The sequence below is a fragment of the Equus przewalskii genome, chromosome 10 (assembly GCF_037783145.1).
Source record: "Equus przewalskii isolate Varuska chromosome 10, EquPr2, whole genome shotgun sequence".
NCBI lineage: Eukaryota > Metazoa > Chordata > Mammalia > Perissodactyla > Equidae > Equus > Equus przewalskii.
The window spans coordinates 52,293,231-52,310,567 of record NC_091840.1 but is presented as its reverse complement, the minus strand read 5'-3'; the positions used below and the strand labels follow the sequence as shown (position 1 = coordinate 52,310,567).

The following is a 17,337-nucleotide window of genomic DNA, read 5'->3' as shown; positions in this document are numbered from 1 at the left end:
CACATATTTCAGAAAAAGAGTGTTTTTGCCTCATAGGAACTGAGGACGAAAGAATGGGACCGCTCAGGGTTAGGCAGCCCGGCTGCAAACCCAAGGCCACGCTCAGGGCCAGGACGCTCTTCCTTTCCTCCTGCAAGAGCAGGACGGAAAGGAGAGGACTCGCCACCCATCCTCATCTCTCTCCTGACTCAGGCTTATTACATTCAATTTCTTGTACAGTTTTTTACTTTCCAAAGAGTTTCTAGTTGCCTTGTCTTTTCCCATCGTCACAGCATTAGCTGCTTACTCCTGAGGTTTAAGTAAAAGGCAACAACAAGTAGCCCTCAGAGATACAGCCTGTGTCTCGCCATCCCTGCCCCAGTGGTGGCCACTGCCTTCCCCTCCCATGCATCCAGGTCAGCGTGGTGGCCGTTGCTGTAAGTGTGGTGCAGACGTGGCAGCGGTACCCCGAGCTAAGGCTACTGGAGGGGCATCCCCACTCCTCTCCTCTCCTCTAGGGAGTGCAACTATCTTCCTGGAAGTCCATGCTCTCAACCCTCATGGACACACACGGGAGGCTCAGGATCCTACATCCTTGTCCTGCATCCCCAAGATAGTTTCAGATTTTTGGTTTGGAAAATATGGTCACCATACCCATAGGCAAATTGCTTGGGAACTTCCACTCCCTTTCCGAATCTACATCTGAGGACTGTCTCATTCCGTTGCCATAGCTACATATAAGCATCCCACTAATTATCAAATGTTGGTGTGCATCAGTCACCAGGGAGCTTGTAAAAATCCAGGGCCAGCCCTGGAGACTGATTCAGTAGGTCTGGGACAGGGTCTGGAAATATGCATTACTTTTTTTTTTTAATATTTAACCACAGTAATATTTACACATAGATAAGAGATCAAATTATTTTGAAAGGCTTATAAGAAAAACTAACAGTCCCCTGCCACTTCCTGCTCCATGTCCCAGTCCTAACATTCACAGAAAACCACTTTTAACTTAGTTGTTTCTTCCGTATTTGCCTCCATGTTTCAGAAAAAGTATGCTGACATTGCTATGCCTTCATGTTAGATGTTATCTATTGACTGCCTGTCATAGTAGACAACGATAAATCTCTCACACTTCCACATCCCACATCTGCTCTGCCATCTCCCTAATTAGTTATATTGCTGTTTTATTCATTTATTTTTTTGCTGAGGAAGATTCACCCTGAGCTAACATCCGTGCCAATCTTCCTCTATTTTTTAGTATGCAGGCCACCAGCACAGCATGGCTGCTAACAGAGCAGTGTAGATCCACGCCTGGGAGCTGAACTTAGGCCATTGAGGTGGAGCGTGCTGAACTTAACCACTACGGCACAAGGGCTGGCCCAATTGCTGTTCTATTTAAATCAATAAGCCAACAATTTATTTAGACCATATAAACATTGTTCATCACAGAATCAAGGAGGGTACTATCATTATGTTAAATTTCTTGTATAGCTTTTTGCTTTTCCTGGAGTTTCTTTCTTCTTTTTATTTTTTAAGTGCACTTTTTGGTGAGCAAGATTGGCCCTGAGCTAACATCTGTTGCCAATATTCCCCCTTTATTTCTCTCCTCAAAGCCCCAGTACATAGTTGCATATCCTAGTTGTAAGTCATTCTGGTTCCTCTATGTGGGATGCCACCACAGCATGGCTTGAGGAGCGGTGTGTAGGTCCACACCCAGTATCCAAATCAGTGAACCCCAGGCCACTGAAGCAGAGCACGTGAACTTAACCACTCGGCCATGGGGCCGGCCCTTCCTGGAGCTTCTAATTGCCTTTTCTTTTCCCATCCTCACAGCACTAATCTTTCATTCCACTCAACTCTCTCTTCTATCTTGGGTTACCTATTCTTCTAATAAGCTCCCATGGTGATTATGACACACATCAAAGTCAAAGAAGCAGGCCCCAGGGTACAGCAAAGCCCTCTGGAAAGAATGAACTCAGAGCAGTGCGGAACAATTCACTAACAACCGTTCCCGCGTTAGGTGCAGGGTCAGGTGGATGAGGGGATACCAAGGTGAGTGAGCCAGAGTGGTGAGAACTGAGATAAACTAAAGCAAGGGAAAATACAATAATGGTTACAACAGAGACTCCTATGACATGGGAATGGAAAGGAGGAGGGGTTTATTTACAGCTCTGGGCATGGCGAAAGCTCGGGAAAGGAGGTGGCCACTGTGTCAGGCCTCAAAGCAGGACTGTGACATTAATAGACGGAGATTAGGGCCAAGAACATTCCAGGCAGAAGAAGGGAAGTGAGCAAAGGTCTGAGGCAAGACAGCCCAGGTATTTGCATCAGAACACAAGGCAGGGGAGAAGAAACCTCATTACAGAAGACCTTAACTCACCGGCTCTTCAACGTCACCTGAGGCAGCTTCTCCTCCCCTGCAAGACAAGGTCACGGTCACTCCAGGAACTGAGCAAGACCACATTCCCTAGAAAGAAAAGCCTAATTGGAGAAAAATAGAAGCATTACTATTTGTAATGTCAGGGGAGGTAGGGCCATAGTAGGACCTGAACTCGAGTACAATAGTTCAAAAATTAGGTGGATGGGAGCTGTGTCCTCAGCGAGCAGGGGACTGGGAGAGGGGGCTCTGCATGGGCTGGCTCGAGGAAAGGGTGACCTGGAAACCCCATCTCTTAAATCAGATCAAAGCTGCGGGATTCAGGGCTGGAAGCAGCTGTGAACTCTCTACCTGCCCATAGTGAGTGCCTCACGTATTAAACACTATGTAGGTAGGTGATATAAATTGTCCCCAGGCTTTCTGATAAAAAATTGTTACCCAGGTGGGAGGAGGGGGGCCTTTTCAACCTAAAACAGGAGCCAAAAGTAGTTAAGAGGCTGTGTGAGGATCTTTCAGGCTCCTTCTTCTAGAGACCAGGGGTTCCCTTGGCACCATTACCAACCCATAGAGTGTTTACTACACACACACGTACACACACGTCACCTTCTCATGGATCACACCGCTGAAAGGCTCATCACATATTGTCAGAAACACACGCTGAATTCTAAGGAGGGTTGAGGTTCTCAACGATTCACGGACAAAGCCAAGTAGAAATAAGGAATATCTTTCTTGATCTGTTTCTGATTTACGTGCCTCTTACATACTTAATGCCTAGACAGAAAGAGACTTTGACAAGTCCTCGCCAGGTTTTCTCAAAGATTACTCCATAGAGATGCCTTTTGAGATGCTCTTTGTAAAATTAAATAAGAAGAGTTTTGAGAGTCAAACAAATTTGGGGAATGTTACATATTTGCAATTTCTTCTTGGAAATTCACAATCCATATTAGCATATTAAAATCTGTGAGAAATCCCACAATAAGGAAACTTGTTTCTATTACATATCCCAGTGTTTCCCAAAATCAGTTGACCGTAAAATAAAATGTCTGTGTACAATAAGGATTAATATTCTGTGCAACTAGAGGTCAATGGAACAGTCTTTGGAAAAGGCTGACCTAGAACAACGGATTCATTTTACAGATGGGAAAACTGAGTTCTCGAGGTAGCAGTGCCCACTGAAGACCGTACAGCTAGATACTGATAGAACTGGACACGGGACTCAGATTCTTAACTTTTAGCCCAGACTCTGCCTGTTACCCCAGAATACCCAAAACTTACCCAAAGGGCAATTGTCTGTAATTATCAATGAACATCAGTGTCCATCAATCTAAAAAAGTTCTGCTCACATTCTTCTATCTTTCCTAATATAATAAGGCCATCCAGGTAAACCAGGGTTCTAAATATTGTCATCACTTTATGAAGAAGGAGGAAGGATGACGTCTTCCCCAGAACGCCATTTTTCCCCCCAGAGAAAGATGATCATTTTCCTATATTGCAAGATGCTCCTAAAGCAAAAAGTTTAGAATTAAATTCTTAGTAAGCAATAACTAAAATACTACCAAACATGTAAGGAAATAAAACAAAAGGTATACATCAGAGCTCGCAAATAAATGCCTTTGGGAGGTAACAACAAAAGCCAATGAAGCAGGGCTGGCCGGCAACGCCAATGACCTTGAGCTCTCATCCTCAGCTAAAGGGGGCGGCCCCTGGCTCAGCTGAGGTTTACGGTCGTGCGGACTTGTGAGCTCAATGTTGTCAGATCCTCCAATTTTTCAGCAGAAGTAAGATATCTGGATTTCCATTTGAAATTTCCCAATTTTAAAGTATCTTGAAAACATTGCATAGGCCCGAGAAAGTGTGTCTGCAGCAGAATATAGCCTGGGGCCCCTGTCTGGAGATGACTCCACATAAACGTGTGCTAATTAGTCTAGTTTATCACAGTGCCTGGGAGATCTGGAACACAAGAAAGGAAAGAATTACACTGGAGGCGGACAGGAAGGCACTGGAACAGTGCTTTGGAGAGAGAGTGAGAAGGGCAAGGGGAGCTGAGCAGACCCGGCAGGAAGGACTCCAGCCTGGGGAGGATGCTCTTGGGCCCTGAACAAGCCCAGGAAAGGAGCCTCAGGCTGTCCAACCGCCCTCAGCTTTGCTGCCCGCTGAGGCCTCACTTCTGCATAGGCTCCATCTCCATTCCCCTATAAGTTGACTCTCCCAGGGAGCCCTTCCTTGCAGTGTTATTTCAGGACATCCTCTGCACGTCACCACAAATAGCTCTGCACCTTCCTCCTGTGGCCTAAAATTCCTTTAAAGGGAGCCAGAACCTTTGATTCCACACCCCGAAACGAAGACTGGAAATGAAAAGTCCTGGCCAAGGCAGCGCTTAGACAAAGGCACTTTTCCTTGGGTGAATCAATTAGTCAACAAAACGTGTTGATTTCTGACTCTATGCTGTTCTGCTAAACTCAAGAAGCTCAAGGACAGAGGGACACCCCGTAAGGGCTGGGGGTGGGGGGAACGGCAGCGGGGCCAGAGAGTCAATCACAGAGCGCTTGGGCGCCGTTTCCTGGGCGGCTTGCTACATGCTCGGCTGGCAAGGCACGGTCAAGCTATGTAACACCCGCCTCTCTGGCTTCATGGGATTTATAAAGATTTCTCCTTTTAATCCCCCTGGCCTTATTCAAAAGGCACACCATTTTTGAGGATTCATATTAATCAAGGGGTCACTATGGTCTGACTCTTTCGGCCCAGGCGATTCTCACCCTTCTAAGCTATTGTGAATTCTCTTAATCTCCCTGGCTAGCCTCCACTTTCTCCTCGCCCTGCCCCTGGCTCTGTACCTGGCCTCCTCATTATTCCTGTGGAAGGCAGCCCTCTTGACAAGACAAGACAGACCCTTAGTCCTCCATGCGTTATGTACAAAGACAGCAGGTGGTGAAGTGGAGAAGGGTCCTGGGTCGCAGATGGGAAAACCAGTTTGTTTTCCTGACTCTACCAACCTGTGTGAGCCTGGCCTCCAAATCTGTAAAACACGGAGGTTTGTACTTGCCTTTATCAACAATTAAACACACAAAAGGGTGTAAAGGGGTTCACAAAACACTTTCCCAACTTTCTCATCGGAGGACTTTTATTATACCCATTTTGCAGATGAAGAAAGCAAGGCTGAGTGGTCAACAAACTTCTATGATTATTGCCTGTGGCAGAACCAGGCACAGAAGGCAGCCCTTTTGGATTTAAATGTCCCATTGTGTCCATGACGTCCGTCTGCTGCTCTCGCTGCCGGCCTGACTCACGGGTTCTGAGGATCTGATGAGATGCTGTGAAAAAAGTGCCACATCAGCAACAAGACGCTCTGCGAGAGGGCAGGGGGTGAGCGCGTGGATTTTCCCAATGCTAGGGGGACCTCCCTGGTAGAACCGGGGGGACTCGGATGCGTTTTTGCTGCCGTGACCATGACAGCACCGCTGCTGCCCAAATCAGAGAATCAGCCAGGAAAAATGTCCAACTGCATCAACCCAAAGCGGACTGCAGAGGCCACTGCGGCTGAAGATGAGCAGACGGTCCTGATGCTGTTGCCCTCAGCCCCAGGCTGTGTAAATACTCCCCTTAGGCTACTTGTTGTGGACAGTTACGTGACGGATGAACCCCTGATGCACGCTCAAGCCAGAAAGCATCCCAGCAGAGCGGCTCAACCACATGGCTGTACCATAAACCCAGACTTTGTTGCTCTTCTTCCTATAGCCCGCAGGAGCAAAGCAGAAGTGCAAAGGAATGAGGCCCAAGGGCACTTGGAGTTTGAGGGGGGTGAGCCTGGCAAATCTGAAGGTTTATGGCCTTTGGGCACATCCCGCCAAAGGCCTGCACCTGCTCATACGTATGGTCCTTCCCAGAGAGCCTGCAGCAGGGCGCGGTGAATGCTGGCTTGTGCTCAGGAAGCAAAAGGGTGGGCTGACTCAGGAGGTCAGGTTGACAGAGGGAGGACATAAAGGAAGAGGAATTTAGACTCACTGGAGGAAACAGGGAGCCATTGTAAGTTCTCGAATTGGAAAGTTACCTGGAATTTTCTCTCTCATAAAAGAAAAATATTTTCTGAGGTCTAAAGATGCTCCCCAAACTTACTTCTGTCCCCGAGAACTTCCAGGAAAGGTAGATGCCAGTGATCCTTGCCCTCGGGTACTGACAGTCTGGGAATAAACCATGATTCGCGCCAACCATCTTCAAAAGAGCCCAAGAGAACTCATTTTATTCCAATAAGATTTAAGAGAATATTAACTGCGAGAGACGCTTTCCTATCTATTATCTCACTTAATCTTCAAAGCTAGGCTAATGTGGGGACTTTTGAATCTATTTTAGAGATAAGAAAGCCATTCCTTTGAAGAGTCAATGATCTATGCCCCCTACCTTTTGCATCGTGCTCCTTTTAGCTCCCAGGAGCCCAGACTGGAGGCACCTCCCTGTGTGTCAGGCATCATCGCATCCTCTGGCACCTTCCGGGATTGCGTTAAATCAGTGACATGGCGGGACAGCATTGGGCTGGGCCTCTGCAGGCCTGGGTTCTAAAGCTGAAACTGCCTCTACCTGCGTTGTCTTGTACCAGTCGTTTTCCCTCGGAGGTCATTGGACCCACTCCTCTACTGCGCAGGGGAGAATTGGGCGATTTCCCAGGCTCCTCCCACTCTACTGTCTGTGTTTCTACTGCTGTGGTCTCAATCCTCCATCTGTCACCTCCAAACCAGAATTTGGTTACATCCATACACCAAGTGGATTTTCAGAGACTCAGCTCTTTCTAGGGAACTACATATCTACAGCAGCAACGCAAGCTCTTCCAGCCAGTGTGTTCAACATGGCAGATGATACTCACATGCAAAGCACAGCCCTGGGAGCACGAAATAAGTCTGACGGTGGGTTCCGCCCAGTACCTGGTGCACACACAGTAACTCCTCCCTTTCCATTCACACTCCAGAAAGCACGATGGGATCCAAGTAACCAGGTCACTCGGGAACAGAGATAGTTCTGAATCTGCTCTAATTCATTTAAAAAATAAATCATTACAAACTTATTTACTTTCCCACTAACCAGAAACAAATTATTTGAGACGGATCATAATGAACGCTGTTTTGGAAGCTGAGAACCGCTGGTGTAAGGCTCATAGTGTCAGTCCAGGTAGGCTGGGTCTGCTGAAAAAACAAACAACCCCCAAATCCCAGTGGTTTACACCAACAAATCCATTTCTAGCTCATTCTATATGTACTTTTCAGGTTGGCGAGGGGTTTCTCCTCACTGTAGGCATTCAGGGACCCAGGCTGATGGAGACGCCTGCACATGTGCTTCTGTGATCACTGAAGCAAGAGAACAAGAACTGAGCGGACAGTAGTGGATGTTGGCTGTTTACGCTTCTGACCAGAAGTGACACGCCTCATTCCCACTCTCAATTCACCAGCCAAAGAAAGTCATACAGCCAGGCCCAGGTTCATGAGGGCAGGACTGTACCATGCTCCCACAGGGAGAGACTCCACATGTCTGTGAACAGTAACAATAAAGCAGTCTGCCACATTCCCCAATCCCTCTTCAAAACCACCTGGGATACACCTAAGGGGCTAGAAACACAGGCTGTCCCTGATGGCCAAGGTTAACCCCCCTTATGGATACGTTCTCTTTATTTTGTAGGTGAAACTGGAGGAGTTTCCAGAGTCTACTACCAGCTCAAGAACAAGGTCACCACCTCACTCATGTTCTGTCCACCAGCAACCCTCACAATTTGGACAATTCGTATTTTTTTTGTTGGGGTGGGGGAAAAGATGAAAGGGTTATTTACAGTTATTCCATGAAGTCGAGTTCACAGAGAAAGCTAAAACCACTGGCTCTCTTCACGTGCCCTGAAGTCAGTGGTGCTGGAAAATGTTAACCAACTTTGTGGGGGGAGGGGAAGCCATGATTGGTAGCATTTGCTGCTTTCCATGGTATAAATGATACCAGCCCTGGTATCAGTTCCCCTACATTATACCCAGCATATGTGGGGTTAAAACCAAAAGCACTCATCCCCTTGCCCTGCTTATGCCTCAGCTTCCTGGCACCAGAATCCGCCATCCACCACGGAGGCAGACGACCAAGAATATCCACCTGCAGATTCCCTTATCTCACCATCTCCGTCTCTGCAAGCAGCCTCACAAGGCCAGACGCAGGCTGGTGGGAAAATGCCAACCAGCAAGGCCATGGGTCCCCCTCCCTACAAGCAGCCACATTCCTTGCAACCTTTGAAACCCTTTGCCTCCCATCTTTCAGGGAGATGAGATGAATTTGAGGACTCACTCTCATCTCTCAGCTGACATCACCTGAAATAAAAACCTTTTCCTTCCCATAAACCTGGCGTTCCAGTTTTATTTGGCCCCTCTTGTGTGGGTGGGTAAAGAACCTGTGTTTGTGGCCTGTAACACAAATACTCCCATCGTGGCCAATTTCAAGCTGTCAATGCGAAGTGAGCGCAGAGTTGGGAAGAGATGAGCTCTGACATCACTGCCTTTTCTTCTCTACAACTTTCATCAAATTTGTAATTACTTTCTTCGTATCTGTTTGCCCAGCTGGAATATAGGTTTTGAGAGGCGTGGATCACACCTCTTTCATTCATTGCTGTGTCCCCAGTACCTAATTTACCTTATAGGAAGCCTTTTACAAATGTTAGTGTCCCTTTCTGTGCCCTCTATCCATTCCCCTCCACATCCAACACGGTTCCTTGAAGCTGCAGGCAAGATCCCATCCACAGAGTAAACAATCGGCTCACACAGAAACAAATGAGGTTTCGGTATCTCCAACCAGGGCTCTCAAACTCTCAGGCTCCTGTGCCCCCTTGTTTAAGTTTGTGCGTCTTCTTCTTTAAAACAACGAAGATAATGTCCTCTAGTGGAATTGAAACATGTCAACTTTTGAACTGGGGAATGGAGACCCCTAGCACGTCTCACGCCCCCACATCAGAGTTTTGCTTAGTTTGTTTGTTTGTTTGTTTTTTTGTCCCAGCTAAGAACAATCTTTACAAACTCCTCTTTCAAGCCATAGGAGCCCCCTTTCATTGCCAACTTTCCAAGAATCAGAAAATATATCTGCGGTTTTCACCCGGTGGTGTTTGGCTTTTATTTTTTGTTTTAGAAGTGAACTAAATCAAAGATTGAGCATCTTAGTACTTCTGAATTCTAAATGCCCAGCATCTCTCTCATCCCTACTTCTTGCAGGTGCTTTGTGGCTGTCCATTGGGCTGAAGTCCTAAATATCCTCCTGATGTTGACAAGTGCCCTCCGCTTGGGCTGCACAGGGAGCTCCCCCAGCTCTGGGTTCCACTGGCTCAAGGTGGATGCCTCTATAGCCATCCTCATGGAGCTTGCAGGGACTCTCCATAGCAACATTAGAACAGGCAAATTCCCCACGGCCTGCCCCAGAGGGAACGGCAAAGCTGTCGGTGGTCAGTGCAGCAGGGCACCTCGTCCACTGGAGCAGCACTGAATTAATCCCTTTGGGAGAAGCAATGATGCTTTGGGTGACTGATGAAAATAAAGGGGATAGACACAGACGGAGAATAAAGTTTATCAGTGTGTCTTTATCACGACCCTGGGAAGGGGGTACGTGCTCTAAGAAGAGAAATTGCCTGATTTAGTACAGCTGTTAGGCATGAGTCTTTGCAGAAATCCTGCCTGGGTTCAGATCTCTGCTACTTAATGGCTGTGTGACTCTGGGCAAATTACTTAACTTCTCTAAACTAGCCATCTCAAAAGGCTGCAGCGATGACTAAGAATGCACCTAGTATATAGTAAGTACTCAACAAATGGTACCTTGTTAAAAATCATCATCCAAGTTTGGGGTAAATATCCCATATGAATATATGGTCTTACTTCCGTGTTCTCTAAGCAACTTTTAGAGCAACTTAATTTGGTCTCCTAAGTGGGTGTTTCCATCAAGAAAAGAACCCCGAACAAGACTTCCTTCCTTTCTCTGGCGGGATACACAAGGCTCTGTTAGGCTAAGAGTGCATTAGTCTGGTTGGCAGATCACTTCTGTACTTGACAAGTGTAATGCATCTTTCCCAAGTCTTATCATCAGTGAACAGTATGACAAAAATCCAATTTCTGGATCTTCATAGCAAAGAAGCAGGCCGTGGACTCTTGGAGACTCCTTCTCAGGCACTGGCCTCCCTCAAGGCCCCCAAGATGATGAGTGGGCCTCCTTCTGGATGTCTCTTCAGTCTGAATTGTGTGAAGGAGATGAAGGTGGAATGTTTAAGGACTTATAAGGGCAGGTACCTCATAAGGACTTTAGACATTCCCATTAATATATAAATAATTGCCCCCACCAATTAAAACTAATTTCTGTTTGGACCACTGAAGCTAATCCCCAGTTGGCCACTGCCTGCCATACATTTATTAAATTAAAACATATGCATAATCAGTGTCCCTGAAATAGACAAAACAATGAAACAACTAATGTTTAAAGGTAAAATTCAAGGAAATGTTCTTGAACAAAAGGCCAAAATCTATATACAGAAAATTCCCTTCAAGTACCTGGAAAAATTTGCACAGTACATTCAAGTCCTAGATGTATCCTACTAAAATGGTTAAAGAAAAAATCCTCTGGGTTTCCAGGCAAAAAGAGCAAGTCACTTACAAAGGAAAGAAAATCACATTGACCACTGACTCAGTTCCCACTGATCATTGCCATGTGAGCCTAGTGGAGCCACAGCATATTCAGATTTTTATGGGAAGTATCCCAACTTTTAAGTGTTGGCAAACAATCCACACGAAAAAGAGTAACATGACAGAACGCTGTAAAGTATGGCTTCAGGCCGAATGCAGCTCAGGGACCCTCATCTGGGCTGGGAAAGAGGGGATGTGACTCTGGTGCCTCTGAGCATAGGGACACAGGGGCACGGTAAAAAGGAAAGCGGTCGTCATGGGAGGAATGACATGGCAAAGGGACACATACCACCGTGTGGGTTCAGGACTATAGGAAACTAGTGGACAGTCGTGCATCCCTTAATGACACAGATGCTTTCTTAGAAACACATTGTTAGGCAATTTTGTCGTTATGGGAACATTGCAGAGTGTACTGAAGGGGAACAAAATTTGCCCCCTCACAGTGTGTCTCTTTAATGTGAGGATTATTCTAGGATGATTATTTTTAAGAAACAAAAGACTCAGAAAGTTTTTCTTGTAACCTCCCTCTTAACTGCCTAAAACGATTCAGATTAAAACACTGTCTCCAGAAGCAAGCTATCACGTCAGCACAACATGAACGGGGTGGTACAGGGAGGAACCTAGAAAGCCTGTTTGTTGGGTTCCCCTCTTTGTCTTCTGTTTCTGTGTGGCCAAATGCTTGTTTTCCAAACGTTTTCTCCTTTTCACCCACCTGTGAATTGCCTGCATTCCCAACATTTTCTTTTGTCTTTAGCTGAGGATGGTATTTAAGGTGACAGCTTCGGCCATTTTGGTGAGTTACTTGGTTTTCCTGGGTTTCTCCCACTTACGCATGTTATTAAACTTTTGTTTGTTTTTCTCCCATTAATCTGCCTTGTGTCAATTTAACTCTTAGAAAGGCCAGAAGAACCTAGAAGGGTAGAGGCAAATTTCTTCCTCCCTTCAGTACTTACACAAACCCAGATAGTATAGCCTACTACACACCTAGGCTGTATGGTTCTAATCTTATGGGACTACCACCACATACGCAATCCATCACTGACCAAATGTCATTATGCAGCAGGTGACTGTATATGTGAAACATGAAGGCTGCTTGGAAGGGCTCAAGGAGGATGCTGGTGGGTTCCTTACATCCAACTCATGCAAGATAGAGAAACTACACTCTTAACTGTGGCTCACAAAGACTTCCTTGGGCAGGGCTCCCAGGCATGGTGGCCCATGTGATGGACACAACCATATTTTAAATCACCATGAACCTTAGACCAGAAGATTGGAAGCCTCAGAAATGGGACTAGCGCTGTCATACTGGGGAGCTCCTGGCCAGGGTGCCCCAGCTGCTGGTCATAGCTCTGCCACCTGCCACTCTCGTGACTTGGGATTAGTGCCTTCACCTTTCTGTAGCCCAATTTCCTCATCTATAAATTGATGATACCTGGCTCAAATGTTTTCAGAGGCATTTAAAGAGATTATATTTCTAAAATGCTTGAGTAAGGACAGAGTAAAGTCTTCAAGAATTGGCGAGATTGTTGTTATCACATTCTTAAACACAGCTTTGGGGAAAACGTTCTGAGCGATAACTCCTAAATACTTCAATGGAGGAGACCCTGCCCTGTTTCTAACAAAAGACGAGACCGTGACACAGAATTCTGTCTCTAACAGAAAGACTCGGCCGTGTCTAAAAGACCACGGGGGTTCTCTCAACGTAGACCTCCAAAGCATAGCTCCATCTTAAAAATACACGTACACATACTGACATTTTCATCCGGTGTAACGGCCTCGTATGTCACTTTCCTCTTTGTAAAATAGATGACACACTCGGGGCTCACTCCCTCATCCTACTGTCCCAGGGTTTGTAGAACATGTCTGTGTTGCCGTCATCCATAATCTTCCTGATCGTCAAGTCACATTTAAGGCGACTGGAAGCTCTGGAGTTGGAGGAACTTATGTATCGTACGCTTTTTTTGTAGGTGACTGGATACTGAGCCCTCTGTTTTACCTGGGATGCCTCCTCACGAAAACATACACAAATGTCAGATTACAGAGTTTCTCTCCCAGCAAGCACTCTGCCGGGTTCTGTGAAAGATGGAGAGCGTAGACATTCATCTCAGAATGCAAGGGCTTCCAGAGGAGACGGCTATGTGAATAACACCGCCCAACACCAGACCCAGGTTGGAGCCAGCAACGATAACAAAAAGTAACACTTACAGGTAGCAGACGCTCTGCCGGGCCCTTCCCACGCTTAACGCACGTAATTCCTCAACCACCCTGTGCACGCCTCACTAGTGTTCCATTTTTGCAAACGAGGAAACAGATCCAGAGAGGTGAGGGCTGCAGCTCAAGGGCACGCAGTTAATAAGAGATGGGCGCAAACCCACGACACAAACTCAAACCCACGACACAAACTCAGCACCGTGGCTCCACAATTTGTTCTCTTGGTCATCAGTAGACAGCACCTTGGCTGGTCTCTGGGATTTGCCATCCAAAATCCAGGTCCAAATTGGGTAGAACCAGGAACTGGCGCTTCACCAGGCTGCCCCCAGCAGGAAACCCTGGATCATAGGCCTGCACCCTTTCCTAACTGAGCCTTCTGTGGACAGCCTCGCCTGGGCTTCTTTCGCCCTCCACATGGCTGTATTTGTCATGGCCGTGAGCAGATACCCACCTGGAATTCACAGAGAGGCAGAAGGTACAGAAGGGCAACTGGCACTTTCAACACAACTTCCCGGACCTCAGGCTTCAGAAAGCATTTAGGAAACAGAAGCTGCTCCCAGCCCTGCTGGGCATGCCCTCGTGTGTGTATCTGAGCACTGCCGCCAGGTGCCCCAGTCCAGGTAAACCTTCCACTCACCACCTCATCCTCCACTAAACACCAGTATCTTTAAGTGAGATAGTGCTTACAGAAGATATCAACCATTGACACTTTAGTATAAATTAGCACCTTAAGCTTTCCTGATGGTGAGTTTAACAAGGGTAACAAAGAAACAGAGTATTTGAGTGCTAAGAGTAAAAGAAATTGAAGAAAGGGGAAAGCAAGGGTTTAACCACAAAGAATGTAGAATGTGTTGTCCACACAGGTTTGTTGACAGAAGAGTCCAGAAATTTTTTCCCTTAACTGACACACACAAATTGATGGTATGTGTGACTATCCCATACTTTCTTTTTTATTTTAATCAAGAAGACATGAATTTAAAAACAAGTTTTTTGTTATTTTAGAAATATTTTTTCTTCAAAATTTTCTAATTTCTGCCTATTGTGAAAACAGGAAGGATAATCAGATGATAAAACAAAATGAGGACAGTCGAATGGAATGACATCTTATCACAGTTAAGTGGAACAAATGTTTGAATTGTGGTGCTTAAATTAAATGGCCAGGCCCTTTTGCTTCTAAAAATAAACATTGTTAACCGTGGGAGTCTTGTTTGAAGTGGTGGTGAGCTGCCTACTTCCTACCGCGTTAGTTACAATATTGTATCAATTTATCTTGTATTTTAACCTAACATGTTTCTGAGGCCACAAGTTGTTAGACACAGAATTTGGGCTTTTGAAAAAAAATGGACTGCCTAATTCTAACAAACCTAAGTATGTCCTCGCTCAGATTCATTAAAAAAAAAATGTTTATGTGTTTAGTGAACACATCTTTTCTGGAAAAAACCTGAATCTTTCAAATAGAAACACTCAATCTCCTGGTGCTGAACTGTAGCACAGACACTGTCACAGAGTAAGGGAGAATCACACCAACTTCCTCACATCGGGGACTCAAGTCAGGTACCTGCCTGCAAGTGAGGTTCCCGTGGGATTTTGTAATTTGTTGAACCAAGCATATTTGAAGAGACATTAAACGGATTTTTTCCAGAATAAACCCAATGCAGAGAAAGCGTGCTGGGGGCCCTGGGGACCTCAGAGCAGAAGGGTTTGTACCCAACGGTACACACAGTGTGCATCTTCTTGTACGTGATTTGTCACTCCTGTGTGTCCACATGGGTAGATCCGCCAGCCCTGTCACAATATTGAGTCAGCGTCTGGTCCCGGAGAGAAGAAAATGTGCCAGGAATGTCCCCAAAGAGACGCTCGCTGAGTTCTCTCAAAAAAAAAAAACAACCAACATATCTGCGGAGACTGCGGCTGAAGGTGTCAAGGAAGAAATGAATTTTCTGGAGCCACGCAAGAGAAGCTGACATCATCGGATGGCACAGGTGGCACCTGGAAAAAGGAGCCAGTGATCAGTTAAACACCAGAGCAGGACACAAGGTGGTCAGTCCCTGAGGCCCAAGTCAAACCTGATTCTTTGCTACATCCTCTGAGCTCCCAAGGCACTTGGCTTCCTTCTAGATTTTTTAAATGTCAATTTTATTAAAGCATAACATACATAGAGAAAAGTACACAGACCCTAAGTGTACAGCTTAATGAGTTTTTGGACAGTGAACGTAGCCGTGTAACCACCCCCAGATTGAGAATCGGGACCAAGGTGTCTCATTTCCATCTGTCTTTGCTCTAGGACAGACCCAGGTGGATTTCATTCCTCAGTGTTGCTGAAACATATCTGCTCCCCTTTACACATCGGTTCCCCTTTTATAGATTGTAAATTATTTCTCTACAGCAAGAACTGTTCTCTGTACCCACCCCCCAGCATCTAGAACAGTGGTTCACAAACAGAAACCCCCCCCCCCCCACATATATGCTTACATATCTGTATGTGTGTATACAGAGAGAGGTAGCTATCTAGCAAATGGATATATATATACTCTGTCAGATAGACTTTTTTTTTCTTTTTTAGCATTTCGTGGGCAGTAATACAGCATGTGATTAAGAGCATGGACTCTGGAGCCAGACTGCCTGAACATAAATCTGGGCTCCTCACCTTGACCTTGAGCAAGTCACTCGTGTCTCAATGCCTCAGTCTTCTCATCTGTAAGAGGAGAGAATCATCCTACCATCGTAAGGGTTGTGAGGACTAAGTGCGTGAGTGTAGGTGAAGATCTCAGGACAATGCCTGGTGCTTAATAAGCACAAAGGGAGGACTAACTAACTGCTGGGATCTACCACGTGCAAAGCGCAGCCTCGGTCCGTGGGTGTATAAGGACACAAGAGAGAGTCTGAGCCTCGCCAAGGGGTTGGGGGAACAACAGTGAAACCTCAGTGACCGTATCTGAGGGGAAGCCAGGGTCAAACGAGCGCCAATCCACGCACCATTAGCCTGGGAGCCATCCATTGTGCGTCACCAGCCAGTAAGCTTTATCAGGTGTTCACAACGTTGCGGGTGCTGTGCCGTTTCTCCTAGAAGTAAGGAGTCCGCCTTCTTCCTTTGACGGTTTTAGCAAAATGCCTGTTGTTACAGAACTGGTCCACGGTTACCATCTACTTATTGCACCAGCACACAAGCCAGTTTCCAGAGCATCAGTTGTCCTGAGAAACAAACCCGTCGCCAGAAGCAGCAAGCTCTGGCCTCAGTGATCTTCCCAGCCAGGCTCGGAGAACCTCAGAGCGAGGGGTCCGTGCCCCCTCCCACATGCGGGTGGCAAAGGAGGGCGGCAGGTGACTTGAGGTGGCTGGGCAAGAACAAGCAAGCTGTTCACAGACGATGAACTGAGAGAGCAGCAGTTTGACGCCAGAAGAGCCAACTATTTTTCCAGAATTAGTGAATTCAGCCCTAAACTCACTCAAGTGGCTCAGAGTCCAGCTTACTGATTGTTTTCGGGGAATTGACAGCTTAGCTGCGTTTCTGTCAGCAGACCGACCCTCTGCTGGGTGGTCTGGGCTGACAGGTCTTCTTTGAAGACCAGAGTAAGGTCTCAGGGAGCTCCTATCAGCCAGGCTAGTTCTGCTTGCTCATGTAAACGTTTTTCACTCATTCAACACCTGTGAGGGAAACGTGCAGATAAAGCCCTGTGTGGGTGCCCTGGAGACACAGGGTGACTGAGAGCTGGCCCTGCCCTGTGGAAACAATTTATTGTTGCCCTGCAGGAGGAGGGTGGGGAGAGATTGGAAACCAGCTAAGGTTAAAGGTCAAAGGACGTTTCCCTCCCTGAGATGGCTGACTGACAACCTTATTCATTCTTGTTAAGTCAACTGTGCTGCCTCAGAAAGACGGAATATCAAGGTGGGGCATGAAAAAGTAGGGGTTTGCATTCAGTGGTCACATGAAGCGGGAGAGAGCCATCTCCCACACTGTGAAACAGGAAAGAAAAGAAGACAGCATCTGGAAACAGAACTGGGGAGGCCAGGTGAGATCACAGGCTTGTCAGACAGGATCCATCTGCTTCTCTCTTTCTCTCTGTTTCATTACTTTATTTTCCCTTTTCAATTAAGAAATAT

At 46.4% G+C, this 17,337-nt stretch overlaps 1 protein-coding gene across 1 annotated transcript; it reads left to right on the top strand.

The window, feature by feature from the left end:
- The first annotated feature begins 7,841 nt into the window (after window positions 1–7,841).
- On the top strand, window positions 7,842–13,860 carry GSG1L2 (GSG1 like 2). Its single transcript, XM_070563764.1, is given in 8 exon segments — window positions 7,842–7,879; window positions 8,030–8,064; window positions 9,574–9,594; window positions 9,597–9,737; window positions 12,223–12,319; window positions 13,623–13,682; window positions 13,684–13,745; window positions 13,748–13,860. Coding segments are annotated over 8 exon segments (567 nt in total).
- Window positions 13,861–17,337: the final 3,477 nt, after the last annotated feature.